Consider the following 27,990-nt stretch of genomic DNA (forward strand, 5'->3'; position numbering starts at 1 on the left):
CCTCAGCCTATACACCTGCCTCAGCCTATACACCTGCCTCAGCCCATACACCTGCCTCAGCCCATACACCTGCTCAGCCCATACACCTGCCTCAGCCCATACACCTGCCTCAGCCTATACATCTGCCTCAGCCCATACATCTGCCTCAGCCCATACACCTGCCTCAGCCTATACACCTGCCTCAGCCCATACACCTGCCTCAGCCCATACACCTGCCTCAGCCCATACACCTGCCTCAGCCTATACACCTGCCTCAGCCCATACACCTGCCTCAGCCCATACACCTGCCTCAGCCCATACACCTGCCTCAGCCCATACACCTGCCTCAGCCCATACATCTGCCTCAGCCCATACACCTGCCTCAGCCCATACACCTGCCTCAGCCTATACACCTGCCTCAGCCCATACACCTGCCTCAGCCCATACACCTGCCTCAGCCCATACACCTGCCTCAGCCTATACACCTGCCTCAGCCCATACACCTGCCTCAGCCTATACACCTGCCTCAGCCTATACACCTGCCTCAGCCTATACACCTGCCTCAGCCCATACACCTGCCTCAGCCCATACACCTGCCTCAGCCCATACACCTGCCTCAGCCCATACACCTGCCTCAGCCCATACACCTGCCTCAGCCCATACATCTGCCTCAGCCCATACATCTGCCTCAGCCATACATCTGCCTCAGCCTATACACCTGCCTCAGCCCATACACCTGCCTCAGCCCATACACCTGCCTCAGCCCATACACCTGCCTCAGCCCATACACCTGCCTCAGCCCATACACCTGCCTCAGCCTATACATCTGCCTCAGCCCATACATCTGCCTCAGCCTATACACCTGCCTCAGCCCATACACCTGCCTCAGCCTATACACCTGCCTCAGCCCATACACCTGCCTCAGCCCATACACCTGCCTCAGCCCATACACCTGCCTCAGCCCATACACCTGCCTCAGCCCCATACACCTGCCTCAGCCTATACATCTGCCTCAGCCCCATACATCTGCCTCAGCCCATACACGTGCCTCAGCCTATACACCTGCCTCAGACCATACACCTGCCTCAGCCTATACACCTGCCTCAGCCATACACCTGCCTCAGCCTATACACTGCCTCAGCCCATACACCTGCCTTAGCCCATACACCTGCCTCAGCCCATACACCTGCCTCAGCCCATACACCTGCCCTCAGCCCATACACCTGCCTCAGCCCATACACGTGCCTCAGCCCATACACCTGCCTCAGCCCATTACACCTGCCTCAGCCCATACACCTGCCTCAGCCCATACACCTGCCTCAGCCTATACATCTGCCTCAGCCCATACACCTGCCTCAGCCCATACACCTGCCTCAGCCCATACACCTGCCTCAGCCCATACATCTGCCTCAGCCCATACACCTGCCTCAGCCCATACACCTGCCTCAGCCCATGCACCTGCCTCAGCCCATACACCTGCCTCAGCCCATACACCTGCCTCAGCCTATACACCTGCCTCAGCCCATACACCTGCATCAGCCCATACATCTGCCTCAGCCCATACACCTGCCTCAGCCATACATCTGCCTCAGCCCATCACCACACCTGCATCAGCCCATACACCTGCCTCAGCCCATACACCTGCCTCAGCCTATACATCTGCCTCAGCCCATGCACCTGCCTCAGCCCATACACCTGCCTCAGCCCATACACCTGCCTCAGCCTATACACCTGCCTCAGCCCATACACCTGCATCAGCCCATACACCTGCCTCAGCCCATACACCTGCCTCAGCCCATACACCTGCATCAGCCCATACACCTGCCCAGCCCATACACCTGCCTCAGCCCATACACCTGCCTCAGCCTATACATCTGCCTCAGCCCATACACCTGCCTCAGCCCCCATACACCTGCCTCAGCCCATACACCTGCCTCAGCCCATACACCTGCCTCAGCCCATACACCTGCATCAGCCCATACATCTGCCTCAGCCCATACACCTGCCTCAGCCTATGCACCTGCCTCAGCCCATACACCTGCCTCAGCCCATACACCTGCCTCAGCCCATAACCTGCCTCAGCCTATACATCTGCCTTAGCCCATACACCTGCCTCAGCCCATACACCTGCCTCAGCCCATACACCTGCCTCAGCCTATACATCTGCCTCAGCCCATACACCTGCCTCAGCCCATACACCTGCCTCAGCCCATACACCTGCCTCAGCCCATACACCTGCCTCAGCCCATACATCTCCCTCAGCCCATACACCTGCATCAGCCCATACATCTGCCTCAGCCCATACACCTGCCTCAGCCCATGCACCTGCCTCAGCCCATACACCTGCCTCAGCCCATACACCTGCCTCAGCCCATACACCTGCCTCAGCCTATACATCTGCCTCAGCCCATACATCTGCCTCAGCCCATACACCTGCCTCAGCCTATACACCTGCCTCAGCCCATACACCTGCCTCAGCCATACACCTGCCTCAGCCCATTACACTGCCTCAGCCTATACATCTGCCTCAGCCCATACATCTGCCTCAGCCCATACACCTGCCTCAGCCTATACACCTGCCTCAGCCCATACACCTGCCTCAGCCCATACACCTGCCTCAGCCCATACACCTGCCTCAGCCCATACACCTGCCTCAGCCCATACACCTGCCTCAGCCCATACACCTGCCTCAGCCCATACACCTGCCTCAGCCTATACATCTGCCTCAGCCCATACATCTGCCTCAGCCCATACATCTGCCTCAGCTCATACACCTGCCTCAGCCTATGCACCTGCCTCAGCCCATACACCTGCCTCAGCCCATACACCTGCATCAGCCCATACATTTGCCTCAGCCCATACACCTGCCTCAGCCTATGCACCTGCCTCAGCCCATACACCTGCCTCAGCCCATACACCTGCCTCAGCCCATACACCTGCCTCAGCCTATACACCTGCCTCAGCCCATACATCTGCCTCAGCCTATACACCTGCCTCAGTCTATACACCTGCCTCAGCCCATACATCTGCCTCAGCCCATACACCTGCCTCAGCCCATACACCTGCCTCAGCCCAATCTATTTCTACCTTTTAAACCAAACTCTTGGAACAAAGCCTCTGAGGGTCAGTGGTGGAGTTGTATTTTATCAAAGAAGAGCTAAGGAGAAAAATGAATTGTGGATAACTGAGAGCTTTGACATGGCCAACATGATATGAAGGAAGCATTGACTATGAACTGAGACTCACATGAGGGGATTTTTTTTTTTTTTTTTTTTTACTCAAGAAAAGCCAAGAACAATAGCTATCGAGTTTCTAGTCCCTGGAAGCCTGAGCTCAAGCCAAAGTAACATGGATTAATGGCTGCTTCTATTAATGGTGACTTCTATTAATAGCGACTTCAATACCAGCAATGATTGGGTCTGAGCTCCGGACTTTACAGTGGAGAAATGTTTGTGGCTCATGTTACTTAACAGTCAATTTGTCTCTTTCCTTCTGATGTTGACTCAACGGCATTAAGATCCCTTCTGCACTGCGACTTTGAAATGTAGCTTCTGGTTTTGTTTGTTTGTTTGTTTGTTTGAGACAGGGTTTCTCTGTGTAGCCTTGGCTGTCCTGGACTCACTTTGTAGACCAGCCTGCCCTCGAACTCACAGTGATCTGCCTGTCTCTGCCTCCTGAGTGCTGGGATTACAGGAGTGCACCACCATGCCCGGTGAAATGTAGCTTCTGAAGAATGCTCCAGTAGAGGTTTCTAAAGAGCAGGGGGCTGAACTCAATTGAAACAAAAACAAAAAGCACACGAGCCTTGTCCTTCCCTTTTCATCAGATGACAGTCTTCTTCAGAGAGCAGGCCACCCAACAATGTACGGTTGTTACAAAACCCAAGGCAAGACTTGGTTCCTCTCGTAACATTGTGTGTGTGGTGTGCATCCGTGAGTGTGGGTGTGCATGTTGCCATGGTGCCTGTCTGAGGGACCGAGGACAGCTTTCAGTTGGTTCTTCTCTTCCAAGGTGAGCTGAAGAAATTGAACTGAGGCTTGCACAGCAAGCGCCTTTCCCTGCCAAGCCACCTTGTCAGGCCTGATTCCTCTCCATTATCTAGGAGGCTAGGAACACATCAGACATCTTTGCTGGTTCCAACTCTTGGTCTTTAGAAATTGGGGGACTTCTAAGATTAGGCATCCCCGGGCAACTTCTCATGACCTACAAAAATAGAGAGTGATGGGTTTATATATAGTCAATGGGTATAATCCTCAAGGGAAGATTTATGGTCGCATTCTTTTCCGTGGTGTCTGTGTGTGTGTGCACACGCATGCACACATGTGTGAAACTACATTTACATATTTGTGCAATAGTTTATGTAGGCCCAAAGTTGGTGTTAGATGTCTTCCTGGATTGTTGTCCACTTACTTTTTAAAATTATTACTTTGTTATTTTTATTTGTATAGTATTTTGTCTGCACATATATCTATGTGCCACCTGCAGTGCCTGGTGCTTGTGGAGACCAGAAGAGAACATAGAATCCCCTGGAACTGAAGTTACAGCTGGTTGTGAGCCCCATGTAGGTGCTGGGAATTGGACCTGGATTCTCTGAAGGAGCAGCAAGTGTTCTTACCTGCTGAGCCTTCTCTTCAGCCCCGGCTCTCCTCTTTGTTCATTTGGGCAGGGAGTCTAGCAGAGCCTAGAGCTCATCCATTCTGGCTGGGATACAGGGGGCTGCTACTCCTGTCTGATTCTTTATGTGGCTTCTGGGGATCTGAACCCTTTTCCTCATGCTTGGGTTTTACCCACTGAGCTATTTCCTCAGCCGATTGAGAACTTTTTGAAATACAGAATTAGAGTGCACCAACACATAGAATGCAAAGCCCCTTAGAAATAGGAAGTAAGAGCTGGGCATGGTGGCACACACCTTTAATCCCCGCACTCGGGAGGCAGAAGCAGACGGATCGCTGTGAGTTCGAGGCCAGCCTGGTCTACAAAGCTAGCCCAGGATAGCCAAGGCTACACAGAGAAACCTTGAGGAAAAAAAAATAAGTAAATAGGAGGTAAAACTGTAATGAGACCTAGTGCAGTACAAGATATCAGTGTGACACCTTTGGCCATGTGGGCAAAATGGAGCAGGAGTATAGAGTCTGAACAACACACTTAGTGCTATGTGTAATATAAACGCTACATTTTATATCTTGCACAGAGAACACATACTCTATCCATCACCACAAGGCCATCTATAAATTTGTTCATCCATTTCAAAAATAATTTTAATTCTTCAAAGCAAAAAGAAAGAATTGTAGATTGTATTGTCTGACCTCAGCACAATAAATCTAGGAACACATGCACAAATTTTAGCTGTAAAAACTTTCAGCCACTGGGAATGTTAAAGAGTAACACCTACCTGCCCAGCCTGGTGGTGCGCAACTGCAATTCCTTCCCCAGGACCTAAAAAAATGCTGGTGAGGATAGAGAGAAGAGGGAAGCTTTAAAGCCGGGCATGGTGGCGCACACCTTTAATCCCAGCACTTGGGAGGCAGAGGCAGGTGGATCTATGTGAGTTCAGGGCCAGCCTGGCCTACAAAGTGAAACCCTGTCTCAAAATCAACAAACAACCCCCAAACTAGATCTCCCATATGACCCAGCTACACTACTTCTGGGTGCTTACACTAAAGCTTTTTAAAAAAAAATAATTTATTTAGTTTTATTTTTATGTGCATGGAATTGGAATTACAGACAGTTGTGAGCTGCCATGTGGGTGCTGGGAATTGAACCTGGGTCCTTTGGAAGAGCAGGCAGTGTTCTTAACCACTGAGCCATCCCTCCAGCCCCCTACATGAAAGCTTTAAAGGCAGCCCTCACAGAGACACTTGCACACCAGTGTTCATCGCAGCACTCTCCAACAGCAGAGTGATGGAGCCAACTCGATACCCAAAAAAAGAGGAGTGGATAAGGAAAATACGGTCTCTGTGCACAATGGAACTTTTTTTCATCATACCCTTTTTGTTTATTTGAAATTAGTGTGATTTTTACTTTTTAACGATATTGTGTTAATTCCTTAAGAATTTTTAATTATATTTTGAATATATTCACTTTTATACCCTTACATACAATGTTGATATTGCTGGTTTTTTTTTTTGTTGTTGTTTGTTTCTTTCTCCCATGAAGCACAGTTTTACACAATGGAAAATTTCAGCCACAGTGAATGAAGTGAGGTTGTTTGCGGGCAATGAGTGCAGCTGGAGATAATCATATCAAGCTAATTAAGTCAGTCTCAGAAAGACAAATATAGTTTTTTCCTGATTGCGGTGCCAGATTTTATTCAGATACATAAAGCCATGTGTGTATGTAAGACATAGAAGTAGAAGTGAAAATTTTAGGGGAACAAATGTGGCTAAGAAGACAGGGAGAGGTGAGAGAGATGAAGGGTAAGGGACTCTGGGGAAAATAAGCTCAACATACAGTATATTCATATAAATATATTTGTGTAACATAGTGCCATATACAATGAATACATACACCGAACATCTAAAAAATTCATAATAAAAGAAAAGAAATAAAGCAATATGAGGACTGGTAGCATAGCCACATGGCTGAGGTGGGCACAGCACAAGCCACTAGGATGGGCCCCCACTGGACCACTTGACCCTCCTCACTGACCTCCCTCATCTCCCCATCCTTGTTTATCAGATTGGGCTGTTTATCAGCTATGACAATGCCACCAAGCAGCTGGACACGGTGTATGATGTCACCCCCGAACTGGCCCAGGCATTTCTGGAGAGGATCCGCTATTCCAGCTTTGACATGAGGAACATATCCACCATCCACAGGCAAGGGCGGCCCTGGGCCCTTCTGATATTTGGTCTAAGGCTTAGGGAGATGGCTCAGTTAGTAAAGTGCTTGGCAAATGATCGTGAAGACCCGAGTTCGAATACCCAGCACCCAGGTAAAAAGCTGGCTGTGTCAGCGTGTGTGGTCCCCCATCACTGAGGGAGGACATCAGGCAGAGAGGAGGATACTGGGAGCTGGCAAGCCAGCCAGGCTAGGTAACTGATGAACTCCCAGTTCACCGAGAGACCCTGTCTCTAATACATAAGGTGGAGGGTGACTGAGGAAGACACTTGATGTTATCCTTTGGCTTCTACATGGATACACACACATGTGGGTGCATTCTTACACATGTGCATGTGTGCTCATGGGTATACACACACACACAGACATAGGCACACGCACACACGCATGCACACACACACACAGATATATACAAATGCAGGCTACCAGCTACCTGATTACAAATCCACGGTTCCCTGAGAGCAACCCCACACTTCTTTGCAATTGAAGAGAGGAATTTGCTCCTATGGGCTTGTCACCCTTCAAATATTTCTTGAAAGGGAAAAGGGACAAATCCTTGAGCATCACCTAGAACCCAGGCATTTTTGTCACCTACCCTAGCACTTCTTCCAGCCCTGAGATGGAGCTAGGCCATCTTCAGTACCCAGGGTGCCACTGTAAGGTGCACGTAGCATTTCCGTTAGTTTGGGGCAGTGTTGGAGGCAGCTGGTAGGTTCCCGTGTTTGAGAGAGAACCCCTTGTTACTACTAGGCTGTCAGCTCTAGAATTTAGTCATGGTACCATGACCCTCATCTCTAGCCATTTCTAGTCAGGGAGGTCTAATCCTGGAGGGAGGGAGTGGGTCAAGCAGGGGAGGAGGTGGTGAGAGCATCTGTCTTAGGTTGACTTTTGTTGCTTTGATAAAATATCATGATCAAGAGCAAGTTGGGGGGTTATCACAACTTACAGGCTGTAGCCCATCACTGAAGGAACTCAGGGCAGGGACCTGAGGGCAGGAGCTGATGAAGAGACATGGAGGGGTGCTGCTTGCTACCTTTGCTTCCTATGGCTTTCTCAGCCTGCTTTCTTATGGAACCCAGGACCATTTACCTAGGCTTGGTACCTCCCACAGACTTGCCTACAAGCCAGTCTGATAGAGGCATTTCTCAATTGAGGTTTCCTCTTCTGAGATGACTCCAAGGTTGTGTCAAGTTGACAAAATATCTAACCAGCACAATATCTCTCCATCCTCTCGGGGTCTTGGATGTTACATCCCATCTTACCCTAAAATACCTCCTTAGGTCCTCTCAAAGATTTATATCTGACATATAACATGTGCTTAGTAAATAGTATTCCTTTCCTAGGACTGTTTTGCAAATAAAGTTGTGTTTACTTTTCGTGTATAGAATATAGTGCTGGTCAATTTTTGTCACTGTGGCAAAGTGCCTGAGAGAACTAACTTAAAGCAACAAAGTTTCATTTTGGCCTCCTGGATTTGAAGGATTCAGTCCATGGTTGCTTGGCCCCTTAGCTTTTAGGCTTGGGGAGGTGGAAGCAAGTGACAGAATAAAGCTGTTCAACTCATGGCACCCAGGGAGATTAGAGGTGGGGGCGGGGAATGAAAGTATCAGGGCAAAATATGTCCTTCCCAGTTCCTGCTTCTTCTAGAAAGGCCCTGCCTCCTTATGTCTTTACTACCTCCAATATCCTATGAGACTGCGCATCTATCAATGGGTTAATAGACAGGAGATTCTAGCCCTTATGATTTAATCACCTCCCAAAGGGTCCACCTCTGAACACAGCTGTGCTGAGGACCAGATTAGCAACATAGGAACCTTTGAAGGACATTCAAGACTGAAACTACAGGGTAGAGGAGATGGCTCAGTGGATAAAGCCACTAGCTATGCAAGGGGGAAGACCTGAGTTCAAATCCCAGCACCCACAGTGTAAGCATCTGTAACACTAGCTCGTCTATGAAGAGATGGGGGAAGCAGAGACAGGAGGATCTTCAGAAGCTTGTGGGCCAGTGAGCTTGGCATATATATCTGTGAACAAGAGAGACCCTGTCCTTAACAATGTGGAAGGTGAGGACTAAACCCTAGAGGTTGTGCTCCCACCTTCTCCGGCCATGACACTCACATCACACACAAGTGTGCACAACCCACACATATTCATGTCCCTACCCATGAACGAAAAAAAAATAACCCATAACATATATATAGATTACCTTCTATATATACATTGTGTGTTTGTATGCATGGTGAGAATGTTTAGTGTCTACTCTGAGCTCTGTTGTTAACTATAGTCACCATGGTCTCTAGAACTTATGCCTCTTATCTAATTGAAATTCTGTGTCTGTTGACATTTCTCCTCCAATACCTGGTAACCACCATCTTATTCTTTCATTAGCTCAGTGATCCTCTGTGTCCATGCTCGAATACAGCCATATCATTCTGAGGGGGTTGAATCAGGGCGCTTGTGGTCAACCAGCCTGTCTGGCCGTATTGAGCTGGCCAGTCCTCACATGATCTCTAAAACTCATCATTGGGTCTGCCTGTCCTGACTTCCACAGTCACCCTCAATTTCTCATGATGCACTATGAACCTAGTTACTAACAGTTCAGAAAGACAGGCTCCTCCTTTATGGTAGCCCACAGCATGTGCTGCACTTTGGTAGGCAGCTACCTCAAAGAGGAGTCAAGCAATTCACCAGAGGCAACTATCTCACAGAACTAGCCTTCAAACTCAAGTTGGCCAGATTCTATGCTCTCAACCACTAGATATATTGCTCCTAGCTAGACCAGAGTTTGAGCCCCTCTGCTCTTGAATCATTCTGCCTGTTTGCTTTGTTTTGAAGTCTTAGCGTAATCTGGGTGGGTAGGCAGTAAAGTATCCTGGGAATAGAGCTGTCATTCCGGGTGGATGATCCTACATTTCCAAGTGGGAACAGGAAGGGCTTTGGCGTCCTCCTTTCCCTGTGTTTCCCCTCCCAGGAGACGAAGTGGCTTAGTTGGATGGATCTAGATTTAAGTTCCAGCTCCATTACCTGGGATCAAATTCCTTGATCTCTCTGGGTCTCAGTCTGCCCTTCTGTGAAACGAGGATATGTTAGTTATTTTTCTTGTTGCTGTGATTAAAATACCTGACAGAAGCAACTTAAAAGGAGAGTTTGATTCTGGCCCATTGTGGTGAGGAAAGCACGGCAGTGGGGGTGAGGCTACGGGTCCTTACAGCATGACTGACAAGAAGCTGAAAGCAAGACCAGAAACAAGAACAGGGTATAACCCTCAAATGTCACCTCTCCAGCCATCCTGAGCCTGGGGATGACATTCCACATTCAGCCAGTACCAGAGGCTAATGAAAACCTTCTAGTTGTTGAGAGGCAATGATCCAGGTAGAGGGCACAGGACAAAGCAGGTGAGTGATGGCCTCTGTGTTGACATGACTCTCACGGTTTGGATTGTGGGAAAGGGTTGAGAGGCTCTCAGCTCTGAGCAGCCCCGCCAGCCTCTCTTATCTTCTCACACAGGTTGGGGCTGTTGGTTTGTTTCTATGATGATGTGGAGCTGCTGGACGCTGCCCTGGCCCAAGTCCTCCTCCACCAGATGCTGAAGTGTAGCCGCCTCCAGAGCTTCCAGGCTGGCATCCAGAAGGTACAGATGAGGTGTGGGTCACTGGCTCCTTAGCCTCAGTTTCACCAGTTTGTCCAGCCTTTGAGAACAGAAATGTGTTATTAGGTACTCCAGCCTCAGCAGATGGTATCTTCAGTCCTGGAGGGGAGGAGCAGAGGGAGGAATTAAAAAAAATGTAAAGAAAACATGGATGTGTTTTAACACCATCAGAACATCCATGGGCAGCTGAAATGAGTGGAAGGGTCATCGGAGAAACTGAGCATCTGTATGGAGCACATCCTGGGCATGCTAAGTGCAGATCCTCTCAGCTTTGGGGTGAGGCCAGCAGTGCTGACAAGTGGCTGAAGGGCAGACAATGCAATAGTAGTACAAGGGGCTCCACAGGAGTAAAGGTTCTGCCACACTCACCTCAGGGACAGACGTTTTTTGTCTGGGGAAGTGGCCTGGGCATGCCATGTTTCTAAAGAAGTCCAGAGGCCCAGCATGTTGGCACAGGCCTGTGATCACAGCTGCTAGGTCATCTGAAGTAGGAGGGTCACAAATTCAGAGTCAGCCTGAGTAAGACCTTGTCTCAAAAAAAAAAAAAAAAAAAAAAAAATCGAAAGGATTTACAGCAGAATTCTTGCATAAATTGTGTGGGTTTAACCCTGAAAATTGCAGAGACAAAAAACAGTTGCCAGGGCAAGAACCAAGCTGATGACCCAAGTTTGATACCCCCAGAACCCACATGGTGGCAGGAGAGAACCGACTCTTGTAAATTGTCTCCTGATTGCTACAGACATACCTGGTGCATGAGTGACCCTCTTCTCCATGAATGAACGGATGTATGAATGTAAAATGAAAGTCTTTGGTGGCTCCCAGCACAGGCAGGATGGAGGCACCCTGGATGAGTGTCTGTTATTTACAGAGCTCCTAGACTTCTTTCTGGTCAAATTAGCAAATACAGATGGTTCCCTGCCTCCACCCTTTTCTCTCTCAGTTTATTTTAGTTTTTGAGTCAAGCCTGATTATGTAGCCCTGGCTGGCCTCCAATTTGCGATCCTCCTGCCTTAGCCAGCTGAGTGCTGGGATTTCAAATATGTGTTACCATACCAAACCTTCTTATTTCTATGTTATTTTCTCACTCAAGTGTCAGATCATCTTTTAATCAAAAGATTAGAGCTGTAACATTGGAATCTTGTTTTATCAAGCGGGGGGGGGGGAATCTTGGTAAAGCCATCATCAGTACTTCTGCAGCAGTTTTTCACACAGAATTTCAAATGTGTTACATTTGAAATTGTTATACTTGGCATCACCCATCATGGTCATCTTTGTGTCAAGGCCTAATTTTGTGCTTGAAGAGAACATGGGGGACACATTTGGGTCACTGGGAAACAGGTTAGGGACCCGGAGCACAGCAGTTCTCAGACTGGAGGGTGCACTGGGTTCATTAGTTAAAATGCACACAACTGGGTTCTGTACCACCAGCTCTGATCTCTCAGGTCTGGTTGTGGCCTGGAACTGTGCATCTCTAGCTGTCACGTGCTGCTGCTGCTGCAAGTGACCAGGCTTTGAGAGCCACCACTGTCATCCTCCCTCCTTTTCCAGGAAAGGGAGCCTGCTGAAGTGACTCTGAGACAGTGTCTTCCACTTAGCTTTGCTGCCTCCCAGTGGCAATTTCAAGATTGCAATTTCAAGAGTTAGACAAGTTCACCCCCGTTAAAACCGTTCACTTGCCTCATGCTTACCAGTTACTTATTTATTTTTGCTTATTTCTTTTTTATTAATTTATTCAGATTACATCTAAATTGTTATCCCCTATTTGTCTTCTCCCGTTCCTCCCTCCCTCTCTCTTTTACCATATTCTCCTCCCCTAGGTCTGTGACAGAAGGGGACATCTCCCCCCACCATATGGTCACAGCCTATCAAGTCTCGTCTTGGTAGCCTGCCTATTCTTTCTCTGAGTGCCACCAGGGCTCCCCACAACAGGGAAGTGGTCAAATATGGGGCACCAGAGTTCATGTCAGAGTCAGCCCCTGCTCTCCTCACAACTGTGGAGAATGTCCTGTTCATTGGCTAGATCTGAGTAGGGGTTCAGTGTTTACTGCACATATTGTCCTTGGTTGGTGCGGTAGTTTGAGCAGACCCCCCCTGGGTCCAGATCCACCCATCATGATGTTCTTCTTGTAGGTTTTTAGGACCCTCTGGATCCTTCTATTTCCCCATTCTCCCATACTTCTCTTACCGAGAGTCCCAAATGTATTTCTTTATTGTGTTGGCGTGTGCATGTTTCTGTGTGTATGTACATGCACATGGTGCCTATGGAGTCGGAGAACAACACTTGAGAGTCAGTTCTTTTTGTTCACCTGTGGGGTCTGGGATCCAACTGAGGTCATGAGGCTTCGTGGCCAAGAACATCCACCTGCCGAACCATCTCACTGGCCTCTCACGTTCTTTGTACAGAGGACGTGATACAGTTGGTGAATAGGTGGTAGGACCTTCTTCCTTACCAGAATCAGATGGGAATTCTTGACTGTAATTAGGGAAGTATACTACAACAAAAATAGTCATTAAGACAGTCTTAGAACCATGCAGACATGTATGAGACATGCTTTAGGTGAAAATATAGAGCATTAACTAGTCCTGTTCATCTTCATTATAAATCTATAAGAACTTCATACTGTATATTTCTAAAGGCATTAAACCAATTAGACAGATATGCAGATATGCATCAACTTCTTTCTTTCCTTCCTTCCTTCCTTCCACCCATCCCTTCTTCCTTCACCTCTCCTTTCCTCTCCTCTCTTATTCGTTCCTTTATCTCCTTCCTCCCTTCTCCTCTTTCCCTATGACTCCCTCCCTCCCTCCCTCCCTCCCTCTATCTCCCTCCTTCCTTCTCCTTTCCTCCTTCCTTCCTTTCTTCTCTTTACTTCCCCTCCCTCCCTCTTTCCTTCCTACCCCTCTTCCTTCCTACCTCATTTCCTTCTCTCCTTTGGAATGTGTTCTACAACCAAACCCTATGCCCATTTGATCAGTTCCATAGTTACTTTCACAAGTTTGGACTTTCACTTTGTCTTTCTTGTACTGCTGATAATTATTTTTATGCAGATTATATATTACCATGGAAAAGCCCCTGGATAGTTCACAAAAGAAAAGCAACCAAATATATGGATACAAAGTTCAAGAGCACAAAGGAAAATAGACACTACAAAAATGTGGTGGAGTCATAAGGGAATAAAATTCTTCCAGCCATGCCTTCAGATTGATTTAACAACCCATTAATATTTAAATGAAACCCGAAGTGAAGTTTCAGCACATGAAAGCCAGGCCTGGAGGATGCATCCTCAGGAGGCCAGTCACTGCCTATGGCCAAGAATCCCTTGCTTTGCCGTCTCTGGGCCCATGGCTAGGGAGGGCGGTATGGAGTCCTTACATCCAGATGCGGTTGGAGGGAGCCACTGACTTGCTTTCTGTCAAGGTTCATAACCAGTTTGTTATCCTTCTAGCTCAAGGCCAACCTCCTGGACATTGCCACAGAGAACCAGACCCTCAACGAGACGCTAGGCTCTCTGTCCGATGCGGTTGTGGGTCTTACCAGCAGTCAACTGGACTCGCTTTCTCCTGACGCAGTGCACAGCGCCATCTCTACCCTCAACCAAGTTAAGGGCTGGAGCAGGAGCCAGATGGTCATCCTGTCTGCCAAATACTTGGCCCAAGAAAAGGTCGGCTGGAACCCTCAACCTTCCTGGGGTGCTTGAGGGCCAGTGGAATGTTAATCAGGTTGCTGTAACAAAACAACACAGAGCTGGTGGTTTAAAAACGACAGAAATTTCCCTCTTACAGTTTCGGTAGCTTCATTTTGAGGCCTGTTTTTTGGCTGTGGACAGCAGCAACCGTCTTTCTATGTTCTTATGTGAACTTCATGACAGCAAGCTTGCTCTCTGTCTCTTGGTGTATATTTGTATGCTCATTTGTGTAGTTATGTGTGGAGGCCAGAGGGATGTTGAGATGCCTTCTTCAGGCATTCCTCTGCTTTGTTTTCTTCAGATAGGATCTCTTATTGACCTTAGAGGTTGGCATTTTGACTAGACTGGCCAGACAGCAAACCCCAAGGATCCTGCTGTCTCTGCCTCCTACCCCAGTGTGTTTATGTGGGTGCCTGGGACCCAAACTTAGTGTCCTCATGCTTGGGCAGAAAGCCTTTGCCTATGGAGAGCTGTCTCCCCAGTATTGGGTTCTCTTCTGGTAAAGGCATTAACCCTGTCAGTTCAGGGCCTGCCCAACTCTAATTATCTCACGACTCAGGTTTTCTATTCCTGTGGTAAAACACATGGCCAGAAGCCACTGGGGAGGAAATGGTTTATCATTAGGGGAAGCCATGACAGGAACCTGGAGACAGGAACTGAAGTACAAGCTATGAAGGAATGCTTCTCACCAGCTTGTTCCCCATAACTTGCTCAGCCTACTTTCTTGTACAATCTTGTACAACTCAAGGCCATCTTGTACTACTCACAGTGGGCTGGGCCTCTCCCACGTCCATCATCCATCAGGAAACTACCAGACAGACTTACCTATAGGCCAATTGAGGTATTTTTTTTTTTCAATTGTGAGTCCCTCTTTCCAAATGACTCTAGCTTATGTCAAGTTGGCATAAAACTACCCAAGACATCTCGTGACCTCATTGCAATCCGACAGCATCACACAGGGGTTAGGATTCAGCATATGAATTTTGGGGAGGACACAAACGTGCTGTCTATAACCATCAGCTGTGTGCAGACACAGCAGAAGCAACGATACAGAGGACATGCTGAGGAGATTGACTGGGGTTTCATCTCCTTGTTGTGTGACATGAAGTAATTGCTTAATTTCTCTTTGTCCCAGTCTCCCTATTGGTAAAATGGCTCCTGCCTTCAGTACTGCTGCAGATAACTCCTGCACTGCACAGGGAGGTGGTTGAGCATGGGGGTGGGATGGGGTGGGGGAGAAGGGTCAGGCTGTGAGCTCTTAGAGCGAGCTGCTACTGAACCTTGGATACTTGTTGGACACACCCGCTGGGATTTTCTTTGTTCTTAGAGCTCCCTGACACACCTCCTAACCTGCACACTAAATGGATTGCCATGGCTGTGACAGCCACCTGACAGAACCAGGCCGAAGAAGGAAAGATTTACCTTGCTTTGTGGAGTCAGAGATTTCAGTCTGTGTTTGGCTGGCTCTGCTGCTTTGAGTATGAGGTTATCGCACAAAGCTTGGTGGAAAGACTGTGTGGAAGAGTAGGCTGTTCATCTTGAGGTGGCCAGGAAGCTGAAAGCTCTCTGAAAATGTTCTAAAGGGCACGTCCAGAGCGTGCGTTGTCTCTTAGGTATCTCTGGATACAGGTTGGCAGTCAGGATTACCCATTACATGAGGGTCAGGTGTGAGGCTGTTTTATCTCAGCATTGCTGGACTGTGGAGAGGGAACTGTGAGGGAAGGAAGTCCCATTTGGTGGGTGGGAGCCTTGGTCCACAGTGTAGCTTTCTTCTGGACTGTCTTATGGTGTGTGTGTTGGGGTTGCCTCTGTGTTGGGTCTAGTTAGAAAGCCTCCAGACCCCTGGGACTTGGTTCCTAAGCACTTAGGCATCCCACTCTTTCTGTTTACACTCTTCACCGCCTCCTAGGATGTCAATAGGCTCTTGACATTTGGATCGGGACCAGTTCTAGTGTGGCAATAATAACAAGCATTTATGAAGTGCTTATTGTATGCTGGGATCTGTTCTAAGTGGGTTAATAATTTAGTCTTCCTATCAACCTAATGAGCTCATGATGTTAACAATCTTCACTTCTGAGGTTATTTATGTGGGACACAGAGAATGTAAGGTACCAAATTGCCAACATCACAGTGGAAGAGAAAGACAGCAGGCAGAACCCAAGGCATCTGCTGCAGAGTCTGCCTATGAATGAATGCCTTCTCCATCACCGCACCATGACCATTGTACTGGCTTGTTTTACTTCTTATGTCAGCTATACACAAGCTAGAGTCATCAAAGGGGTTGGGGGAGCCTCAATTAAGAAAATGCTCCCATAAGATCTGGCTGTAGACAAACCTTTAAGGTATTTTCTTGTCTAGTGATTGATGGGAAGGGCACAGCCCATTGCGAGTGGTGCTACCCCTGGGCTGGTGGTCTGGGGTTCTATAAGAAAGCAGGCTGAGCAAGCCATGAAGAGCAAGCCAGTAAGCAGCAGCCCTCCATGGCCTCTGAGTCAGCTCCTGCCTCCAGGTTCCTGCTCTTTTGAGTTCCTGCCCTGACTTCTTTCCTAAGCCAAATAAACACTTTCCTCCTTAACTTGCTTTTTGGTCATGGCATTTCATGACAGCAGTAGTGACCCTGAGTAGGACAACCATGATTCTCTTATGTTTGTTTAATTTTGTACTCAGGCCAAGACCGGCCTTTGTTTTGTTCCTCTAGGTTCATGGTGAGGCTCTGAAGACCTTAGATTTTCGGGACCTTGACTAAGGCTCTTGGGGTGGGACGGGACGTGTCCATGATATTTTCTGTGCGAATAACTTCAGGGACCAGAGGAAGATTGTTGCATTTCCTCCCTATGCTGGACAAAGAGGCTTGTGTCTTCCTTAGTGTCAAGTACCAAAATCAAAAGCCCATTAATAGCTTAAGGGTAGCTATTATGATCAGCATGGGCTTGCAAAGTGTAGCAGTCTACACCAGAAAGCTTACTATGGCCACATGTTTTGATATTTAAGTGTCTTTTTTGATAAGAGGAAGGAAGGTCTATGAGCGCAATATCTGCCTTGCTCCCTCCCCATTGGACCCCTTGGTTGTCACTCATCCAGGTATCTGTGTCAGGTTGGCCCAGTGATCCCCATGGCTGTTTCTCTGCTAGGTGCTGTCTTTCTACAATGTCAGCCAGATGGGCGTGCTGCTGGCGGGGGTGGGCACACAAGCCTTCTACAGCATGGATCACAGGGATCTCTGGCAGGTGCTGAGAAGCCCTGTTTCCCAACATATGTCTGATTTGTCACCTGCCCAGAAGCAAGGTGTCCTCAGCAAGGTGAGAGGTCCTTAGCCACGTGGCTTACAAAGGAGGTGGTTTTCAGAGTCTGCAAATAAACTATGGCTTTGGGCTGTTGATTTTGTCTGGAGTTATCATGGTGGTTGGTGTGTGTGGGTGTTCTGAATCCAGAATCTGTGGCCCCTGGTGGCACCCTCTTCCCTTCCGGACAGAGCACCTTTAACCATGCTACACTTTTCTCAGACCCCATTGCTTTCCTAGAAAGTCTGATATGGAAGAATTTTCCCAAACCAAGCTTCTTGACTGAATTTTTATGATCATTATTTTTAAGGTATGATCTCATTGTGGAGCCCAGGCTGGCCTTGGAGTCTCTGTTCTCCAGCCTGTGATGGAGGCATCTCATTGCCTGCACGTGATAGAAGCATGTACCTTCCATTACAGTTGGCCCTTAAAACATTTCATACATTTGTTTGAATCCTGAAGTTAGCAGAGGGGTTTGGGCCCACTGTGTTGATCTTTTGGGCATTTTGTTCCGCCATGCCTATTGTGTTCAATTACAGAATCTGCTAAGAATCCAAACCCAAGGTGCTTGCTTGAAAACACCAGGCTGGAAAAAAAAAAAAAAAAAGGGCCCAGCATGGTGGCGCATACCTTTAATCCCAGCACTTGGAAGGCAGAGGCAGGTGGATTGCTGTGCATTCGAGGTCAGCCTGGTCAACAAAGTGAGTCCAAGGCTACACAGAGAAACCCTGTCTTGAAAAACCAAACAACAACAACAACAAAAAACCACCAAGGCTCTGTGAAGAGCAGTAGTGAATATGGTTAAAATAGAATATGAGTATATTAATAACTTTCTTTTGTAATTTTAAACCCAAATACCTGACATACACAAGTTAAGGGAGGAAGGATTAACTTGGGCTCATGGGTTCAGGGTGTCAGTTCATGGCTACTTGGCCCCATGTGCTTGGACAGAGCATCATGGCAGTAGGAGTGTAGTCTTAGAAGAACTGTTCACCTAATTAATGGCTGATCGAGAAGCAGAGAGCAAGACAAAAAATGGCCAAGGGTAGTACATCTCCAAAGAGCTATCCCCTACTGACCTACTTCCTCCAAGTAGGCCCCATTTCTTTTTTTTTTTTTTAGCAATGTATATATGTATATATGTATGTATGTATGTATGTGTGTGTATGTATGTGTGTGTGTATGTGTGTATGTGTGTATGTGTGTGTATGTATGTATGTGTGTGTATGTGTGTATGTGTGTATGTGTGTATGTGTGTGTGTATGTATGTATGTGTGTATGTATGTGTGTGTATGTATGTGTGTGTATGTATGTGTGTGTGTATGTGTGTGTGTATGTATGTGTGTGTGTATGTATGTGTGTGTGTATTCTCATCTCTTTACAGCCTGATCCCAGCCTTCTCCCTCCTCTCTTTACAGTCACACCCTCATGCCCCTTCCTTTTATCCTTATCCTTTTTCTCAGAAAAGGGGAGGACTCCAAGGGGTATCAACTCACCCTAGCACCTCAAGTCCCAGTGTGACTAAACATGTCTTTTCCTGCTGGGGCTTGACAAGGCAGCCCAGCTATGGGAAGGGATCCAGGGTCCTGCAACAGAGTAGAGACAGCCCATTCTCCCATTGTTAGGGGACCCATATATTGATAGGCCCCCACATTTTAAAGTTTCTCCCAACTCCCCCATAATAGTGTTACCATCTCAAGGAACTAGTTTCCAAACCGTAAGCTTCCAACATGCCACTTTTAAGCCTCAGTTTCATTACCTGTAAAGTGAGATAGCAACAGTCCCTACTTCCTGTGGTTGCTAAGCAGATTGAATGACTTTTGTGGACCAGTAAGCAGTGTCCAGATACACACAGAACTCAGTGTCCCCTTTATAAGTCTGCCACTATCTTTCCTTTCAATTTTGGCAGCTGATGGAAGCAGAAGATTCTTCAGCTATTGTGGAGGTACCAAGAGTTCTCTTTAAGGAAGTGTCTCTCTATGGTTTATGGAAAGAATCCCAATTCAATGCTTCAGTCCTGAAGGAAAAGGAGCTTCGAAGGAGCCAGGTAGGACTGCAGTGCTCACAGATCAATACATATTTCTTTCTATGGCACCGAGAATAGAACCCAGGGCTTCCTATGTGACAGGTGAGTGCGTTTCCACTAAGCTACATTGCCAACTCTGAGTACACACATCTCACTATCTGTCTTTATGGGAATGATTTCTTTAGGGTCAGTCTGATAATACACTTTATTTCTTTGTTATTAAACCTAAGAAGCAGAGTAGTGTGTGGCAAGACATTAGACCAGGTGGCAGGATGAATTCTGGCTGCTGTTTATTAGCTGGGAGGAGTGACTTCTCCTTGCATGGACTCAGTTGTCTTATGTGCAAAATGAGGATGATTACAGGCAACAGTTTTCATATAGGACGCCCCGACCAAGAGCCACACGCTGTAAATGTTCCACACCATGGGACTTATGGCTAGATAGCGCCTACATTCAGGGTGCTCGGAAAGGGCGGTGCTACCTAGCCTAATCCCTGGCCGTGGGACCGTCCCAACTTTCTATTGAGTTACTCACTTTCATTTTCATTCATTCTGAAATAATTTTACACATGCATGTGTATGCGTGGTACATATCTGTGCATGCAATGTGGAGGCCAGAGGTCAACCTCCAAGTACCTTTCCTGGTCACCCTTTACCTTGCTTTTTGAGATCAAGTCTCTCAGCTCTCACCTAGAACTTGCTGACTCAGCTAGGTTGTCTGGTCAGGGAGCCCCAGAGACCCCCCTGTCTTTATATTATCAGTGTCACCACACCTTGCTTCTTTTTTTGGGTTCTGGGGGACCAAACCTGTATCCTCATGCTTGTGTGGGAAGTGCTTTATTGACTGAGCCCAGCCATCATCACTCCTGAAATGTTTATGTGTGTGTGTGTGTGTGTTGGTCAGAGGACAAGCGTGAGTATCATTCCTCATCTTCTGTCTTGCTTGAGACAAGGTTTCTAGTTGTTCACCAAGGCAAACATGCAGCTCGCTGGCCTAGGAGTTTCCAGGAGTTCCCTGTCTCTGCCTTCCACCTCGCCACAGAGGAACTGGGATTACATACATATGCTATTGTGCTTGGCTTTTACGAGGGGTTGGGAGGTACCAACTTGGGTCCGCGTGCTTTACCTATGGAGCCATCTCTCCAGGCTCTGGAAATGTTTGTTGAGCACAGACTTACCATGTTCTCGGCACCACTGAGGAACCAGGAATGTGGGAGCGAACGAAACAGCAGGACGCCGGCCTTCGTGGGGTCTTTCCTGAGGCTGGATGGTGTCACATCACCCTTGCTATGTGACAAACCACTGCCAAGTTCAGCAGCTTGAATAATTGTTTTATTTGGAAACCTCACCTTTCTGAGGACAACACTAAGATACTTTTGTCCCAGTAGTTAGGCTGATGGGGGTTTCATTTCCTGATATCCTGAAGTCTGCTGGGGAGGGTTCCCAGGCCTGCTGTCCTGGTTACCTCAGGGGCTGTACACAGGGCATTGGAAACTTCCTTTCGCGCAGCTTTTTTTTTTTTTTTTTTTTTGCCTAGGCCTTTATGAGACTTTAAGCCCTCAGCTGTCATATCCCAGAAGCCTCTGTCTAACTCTAGCTTATAATTTACTGCGTTTGGGGAATTACGTTCAAAGTTTTAGAGTCTATAAAATAGACAAATGTCGCACTCGATCGCTTCTGCAAGTTAGGTATTCTGTAAAATTTCATTCCTTAAAACAAATGGCTCCCCTGCCTACACTGTAGCATTCTAGAGTGCTCATCTGGGAGGGCGTGAGGGGAGTGTGTGCTGTGGGCATGAGCGTCTTTATTGACGTTACTTCTGGGCCATGCTGGTCGCATCATTGCTGTTGTCTGGGTTCAGGACCAGCAGGTGAGCACATGAAGGGGAACCAAGGGCGGGAGAGGGGGCCCTTTACAGGGGAGCAGCTTTGTGAAGCTAAAACAGTAAGATGTCAACCCTGCCACCCTAAGTCACTGCTCCTTTAGGGCAGTGGTTCTCAACCTTCCTAAGCCTGAGACCCTTCAATACAGTTACTCGTGTTGTGGTGGCCCCAGCCATACATTATTTTCGTTGCTATTTCATAACTGTAATTTTTGCTACTGTCATAAATTGTAATGTAAACATCTGATATGCAGATGGTCCTAGGCGACCCCTGTGAAAGGGTCATTTGACCTCGAAGGTCTTGAGACCCACAGGCTGAGAACCAGTGCTTTAGAGCATGGAGACTCATCTGGAGTGCGGAAGGCTGTAATCTGAGATTGCTCCTGACATTATTTCACCTTCTGGCTAGTGGTCGGAAGGGCCGTGGGTTAGTAACGATCTGGCTTCAGCCTCTGTTTAGCCATCTATGCGATGAGATCACAGTGTGGCCCTTTCCCTACGGGGCCTTGATATGCCAGACTCCACTACTGCTGCCCATCTCTCTTTTCTCAGGCCCTGTTCCTCTATGAGCTTCTGGAAAAGACCACAGAAAGGCCCGAGGAGCTCCTGAGGTAGGACAGCATGACAGCCTGGCCTGAACGGCTCTGTGAAACCTTCTGCAGAGAAGCCTGATTTCACAGCAGGGCCAAGTGAGCTGTGGGGAACTATCAAAAACCAAGTGAGGGCCAGTGAGATGACTCAGTGGGTTAAGGCGCTTGCTGCTAAGCCCGATGTCTTGAGTTCAAGCCATGGAACCATGGGGTAGAAGAGGAGAACCAAGTCCAGCAGATCGTCGTCCTCTGATCTCCACATGTATGCCATTTACATGCGCATGCATACACACACAAAATAAACTCAATTAAAAAAAATTTAAAAGCGACTTAAAGGAAGAAAAGTTTTTGTCTTGGCTCACAGTTTCAAAGTCCTCAGTCCATCATGGCACGCAGGGCAGAGTGGAACACAGCAGTTCACATCATGGTGGGCCACGAAGCAGAGAGGAAGACAAGATGTAGCCATGCTCCCAAAGACCTGCCCCCCAGTGACCTATTTCCTGTTTCTAGAATATCCCAAAAATAACACTCTGAGGACCAGATGCTGAAATTCAGAGCCTGTAGGGGTGTTTGATGATCCCATCATGAATTAGTGCTATTTAGTGCTCAGCCTGTGTTAGGTGAAACATGCCTTCTTTGGTCCCTTCCTTCTTCTTCTCCCCTTTCTGAGAGGCCCTCGTTTTGTTTCCCAGTGCTGGACAGCTGGTGAAAGGGGTGCAGTGCTCACACATTGATGCCATGAGTGCCCATGTCTTCCTGGCCCACTTCCAGTATTTCGAGAACAATTTCTTCCTGCTTTCACCAGATCAGGTACCACTGGGGCGTGTTCCTGCTTCTAGCTCTCTCCTCATGCCAGGGTTGGGCTTAGATTAACTGTGGTGTCTAAAGATATTTATACCAAAACTATGCAGATAAAATATCGAACTGGCTAGAACCAGATATAGAAAGCACATCTGCTCCCAGGGTGGATGTCACTGATAAATTATCTTCCTGGGTGGATAACAGGTTGCATTCCAGGTTCCGGTAATTCTTTTTGTTTGTTTGATTTTTGTCTTTTGAGAACAGGGTTTCTCTGTATAGTCCTGGATGTCCTGGCACTGACTCTGTAGACCAGGCTGGCCTTCAACTCAGAGATCTGCCTAGCTCTGCTTCCTAAGTGCTGGGATTAAAGGCAGGTGTCACCATCGCCTGGCTCATCCCTTACCTCTTATCTGTAGGCACAAAGACCCTCTCTCCAATATATGTAAAAAAACATGAAGTCATACTAACTACCTTTCTCTCTCTCTCTCTCTCTCTCTCTCTCTCTCTCTCTCTCTCTCTCTCTGTGTGTGTGTGTGTGTACAATCATCACGATACTATATAAATCTACATTATTACATCAAAATAGTGGCATAAGGACCATAAAGCACTTTCTGTCAAGCCTGGAAACCTGAGTTTATAGTCCCTAGGATACACATGGTAGAAGAAGACAACTGACTTCTGAAATTGTCTTCTGAGCTCTAAGTGCATTCTGTGGCATACTTGCTCACATACATAAATGAATAAACATAATGAAAAATCAAAACAGTCACATAATATCCTGTGCTATTCACATGCCAGGCATTTGACTTCCTATTGAGGGACATAGATGCTATCTCATTCTTTCTTTTGTAGTCATAAATGAGATTGTTCCCTCAGCTATTAGTGTTCAAAGGAGTGGTACCTACGCCATGAGGCACTCTGTTACATAAATGGGCATTTATAAAGCATTGTATGTTCTTGCTTTTATTATTGTTGATGCTTATCTTGCAGGTCAATTGTTTAGCATGGAAATACTGGGAAGTTTCAAGGTCCTCTATGCCACCATTCCTCTTGGCCTCCCTCCCGTAAGTGAGCCCCTTTCTGACTCAGCCACCAGATAAGGAGGGGAGTCCCCAGAGTTTGTGATCCCCCTGGCTTTTATTAAGGAACCAGAGGCAGGGTGGAGAATGCCTTAGACACCCCATGACCTAGGAATTTGGGATTACTTCTGAGCTCTGAATGGACAATGTTTCACATAGACTCTAAATTAGATTGTGATGGGCAGGAGACTTGTTTTCACACACAAGGTACATCTCTGGGAGAGCTCATGCCTACAGGGCATCCCTGGGGGTGGTATCTGGTGCTGATGTTGCCTCTGGTACCCGGGGCCAGTGTAGAGCAGACACTGCTTTCTTTCATCTTCTGGTCTCTCTGTAGGTCCCACCTCCTGGCATCAGTTCCTCCCTCTCGCTGTGTGCGTTTTCTTATCAGCTTGGGGAAGAGACACTTGGACACCTTGGTTTTAGATTCCCACAAAAGAAGTTTGATCATCAGAAAAGTGCAACATTGTGTGGTAAGAGGAATTCCTGAGAGACACTCTCCTTAGTACTCTGTCCATTCTGTGTGTTTGTGACAGTCTCTGGGAATGTGTGTGTGTGTGTGTGTGTGTGTGTGTGTGTGTGTGTCTCCAGAAGCTGTGGAGGGGAATTTGATGGGACCTTGAGCCTGCAGTAATGATTACCAAGTCTGCCTTGTAAAAGCTCTGACTCAGAGCTGGCACTGAAACTATTGCATGGGGTGATCTTTGCCATTCTGGAGACTTCCATCTTGGAGAGAGAATGCTGGACAGCCACTGTGAAGGAATGGGTTCTTTTCAAGCCTTGTGAGCAGTTGGTTCTGTGGAAAAACCCTTCCTCAGCACCCTCGTGTGTAAGGTGGATGCAATAGGACCTCATTCTGCAACTCCTGTGGGCATTAAGCGGGTAATGCTTTGCTGAATGCCAGGGTCCTGGACAGAATGTTTGGGGACCTGGACATTTCTTTATCTTTACAAAGCACAAATGACTGGTTCTTATAGTTCCTTTGATAGTGGAATGGACTGAGGCCCATAACACAGCACAATGTCCTACCCCTAGCAAACACTCTGTGCATGCTACGTTTTGAGAAAGAGTTCTGGAGGCTCAAGTGCTGCTTCCTATATCAGGCCATGATAACTGCCTTATGTTGCTGATGATGGAGCCCAGGATCGCGTGCATTCTGGGAGAGTGCTCTACCACCGAGCTGTTTGTCTTACCCTTGCTTATCAAACTCCACAATATTCCTAGAACATTAACAATGACAATAGTCTCCGTTTACTGAGTGCAGAGCATGCACTAATCTGGGAGTTCCCAAGCACCTGAGACCCGCTTTCCTGAGTCAGGGAATCAGACTCGCCACCATCTTTGGTGGTCTGTGGCAAGGCAGGCTATTCTGATCCAGGAAGCTTTTTGGGGTTTGGGGATGGGGAGTTTTCTCAACAGGTCATGAGCTTGCTCCTAGCTGGGTCTCTCATCAGCTGTACTTGTTGGTTTCAGGATGGTGTCATTGCTGATGAGTACACTGTGGACATTGTGGGTAACCTCCTGTGCCACCTGCCAGCTACCTTCATTGAGAGAGGGATCTCACCCAGAGCCTGGGCCACCGCTCTGCATGGCCTCAGAGGCTGCATGGCTCTCAGCTCTGAGCAGAAGGCTGCTGTGAGATTCAGGCTCCTGGAGCAGTGGGGGTAAGAGGGGCCTGCTGTGGGGGTGCGGCAGGTTGGGTGAGAGTGGCTTGCTGCTGCTTCCTCTTCTCTGCGAAGAAGACCACTAGATTAAGAAAAGAAACCTCTGCTGACTCTGAATATGTGACCTTTCACCTCTTGGCTTCAGGCTCCCTGCCAACTGGAACAGTCGCAGCTGGCAGCAGGCCATCAACTCACCTTGATGTTTGGAGGTGAAGGAGTTTTGAGGAGATGGTCCTTTAGGGCCTCATTGGCTGAGTGCTTGCTGCACAAGCATTGAAACTGGAGCCCAATATCCAGAAAACATGCAAAACAGCAAGGTGTAGTGACATGTGTCTGTAACCCCAACCTTGGGGAAGTGGACCTAGCTTAATTGTCAAGCTGCAGGACACTGAGAGTCTCTGTCCAAAAACGACAAGAGGTGGACAGCTCTTGAGGACTCACACCCAAGGTTATCCTCTGGCTTCTTCACACACCTGTACATATATGCACAGGGACTCACACACATGTACATGCACTCACAAAGATATGACACTTTAAATGTAGTATATTGGTATTCCATTGTTTTGGGGGCTGCTTTCTGAATGCTGGGGATAGAGGCCAGTGCCTTGTTCATGTTAGGCAAGGGCTCTTCCATTGGGTTCCATCCCCGGCCCTTGTTATTTTGAGGCAGGTTTTTTTTTCTGTGTAGGTCCAGCGGGCCTTGAGTTATGTAGCCCAGGCTAGTCTTGAATTGTAATTGCCCTGTGTCAACTTCCTGAGTCCCAGGATTATAGGAATGTATCACCGTACCTGGCAAGAAGAGTTCTTGGCTCATAGAGAGGTTGAGAGGAAGATAGAGACTCCTGTGTATCTCCTCTGCCCACTGAGTCCTCCGGCATCGCTTCCTTATTCCGTCATTCCCTACTACAACTGTGTGTGTACTCTAATCCATGAACTGCGTATTTATTCTAATCAAATCAGCATCATTGTTGACATTATCACCCAAGGTCCCGAGTTTACCCGAGGGCTCACTCTTGGTATGCATCCTTTAGACTTGGGCACATGTGTGATGCCATAGTCCCCATTAAAATTTCATCACACTGAGCCCATTAAAATATCATACTTTAATCCCAGCATCAGGGAGGCAGAGTTCAAGGCCAACCTGGTCTACAGAGTGAGCTCGAGGACAGCCAGGGCTACACAGAGAAATCATGTCTTGAGATGCCAACCGTCTCAGTCGGGAAATGCATTTGCAGCCAAGTCAGATGGCCTGAACTCTGCTCCTGGAACCCATATGGTGGAGGGAGATAGTGGAAAACTGTAACCTGTTTTATGACCTTCCCACGTGTGCCATGGCACGTGCTCCCCCATAATGTAAAAATGATAAAATGAAAAATAAGAATATTTAGTGTTTTTCTACTCTTACCAGCCTCTGCTCTGCCTAGCCAGTCCTCCACCCTTTCCCCCTGGTCACCACTGATAGCTTTGTCTTCTCTGATGGTCACATAGTGGGAACATGCAGTACTTAGCCTTTTCAAACAGGCTTCTTTCACCTAATGCCATTTATTTATTCCTGCCTTTTCATGGCTTGATGCTTCATTTAAATACCCCACTGTCTGGAGGTGTCTGGAGTGATTTATCCACTCACTCACTGGAGGGCATCTCCATGCCTTCCAAGTTTTGGCCATTATAATTAAAGTTGCTGTAAACATTTGTAAGCAGATATTTTAGGGACATGAGCTTTTAGAACCCTTTTGTAAATGCAGAAGTGTGCAGTTGCTGGGCCATATTGTTTTGTAAGAAACCATTGAAATGTCTTTCACAGAGGTTGCCCCGTCTTGCAGTCTTACCATTAATGAGGGACAACTTCTATTTCTCTACATTATTATTTTTGTTAAGATGTTAACAATTGGCCAGTGACATAGCTCATGGAGTAAAGGTGCTTGTTGCTAAGGCTACGATTTGAATTCTATGTCCTGGATAATTTGGTGGAAGGAGAGAATTGACTCCTCATGCCCACTGTGACACATGCCCTTCCTCCATAAATAAATGAATGCAATAAAAATTTAAAAATAATATTTATGCTGGGCAGTAGTGGTGTACACCATTAATCCCATCACTCAGGAGGCAGAGGCAAAAGGATCTCTGGGTTCAAGGACATCTTGGTGTATAGAGTGAGTTCCAGAACAACCAAGGATACACAGAGAGACAAAATGTATTTTAAAAAGATATTATTATTGATGATGAAGAAGAAACCTGGATCTAGGTAAATGTGAACTTCCTGGATCCAACCAGAACTGTCATTTCTTACATAGAATTTCCTGTTGTGGATCAGACATGTCAGTAGGACCTTGATATCAGTTAGTGTTGAGATGACAACTTTAAATGTTTTATATTTATATTTAATTTTTAGGTGTATGTGTGTGTGTGTGTGTGTGTGTGTGTGTGTGTGTGTGTGTGTGTGTGTGTGTGTGTACATAGTGCAGGTGCCCATGGAGTCCAGAAGAGAGCATTGAATCTTGAACCCCTTACAGG

General features: G+C 47.3%; 1 protein-coding gene across 1 annotated transcript in view; it reads left to right on the forward strand.

Annotated features, from left to right (window-relative positions):
* Window positions 1-27,990, forward strand: part of Otoa (otoancorin) — a 75,141-nt gene that overhangs the window by 17,521 nt on the left and 29,630 nt on the right. Inside the window, exons 10-19 of the mRNA XM_051146986.1 lie at window positions 6,658-6,797; window positions 10,327-10,450; window positions 13,915-14,130; window positions 17,286-17,453; window positions 19,345-19,482; window positions 21,895-21,953; window positions 22,625-22,742; window positions 23,724-23,797; window positions 24,150-24,285; window positions 25,286-25,476. Coding sequence (XP_051002943.1) covers window positions 6,658-6,797; window positions 10,327-10,450; window positions 13,915-14,130; window positions 17,286-17,453; window positions 19,345-19,482; window positions 21,895-21,953; window positions 22,625-22,742; window positions 23,724-23,797; window positions 24,150-24,285; window positions 25,286-25,476 — 1,364 coding nt within the window. The remainder of the gene's footprint in view (window positions 1-6,657; window positions 6,798-10,326; window positions 10,451-13,914; window positions 14,131-17,285; window positions 17,454-19,344; window positions 19,483-21,894; window positions 21,954-22,624; window positions 22,743-23,723; window positions 23,798-24,149; window positions 24,286-25,285; window positions 25,477-27,990) is intronic.

This window comes from Acomys russatus, chromosome 5, assembly GCF_903995435.1.
Source record: "Acomys russatus chromosome 5, mAcoRus1.1, whole genome shotgun sequence".
Classification (NCBI taxonomy): domain Eukaryota; kingdom Metazoa; phylum Chordata; class Mammalia; order Rodentia; family Muridae; genus Acomys; species Acomys russatus.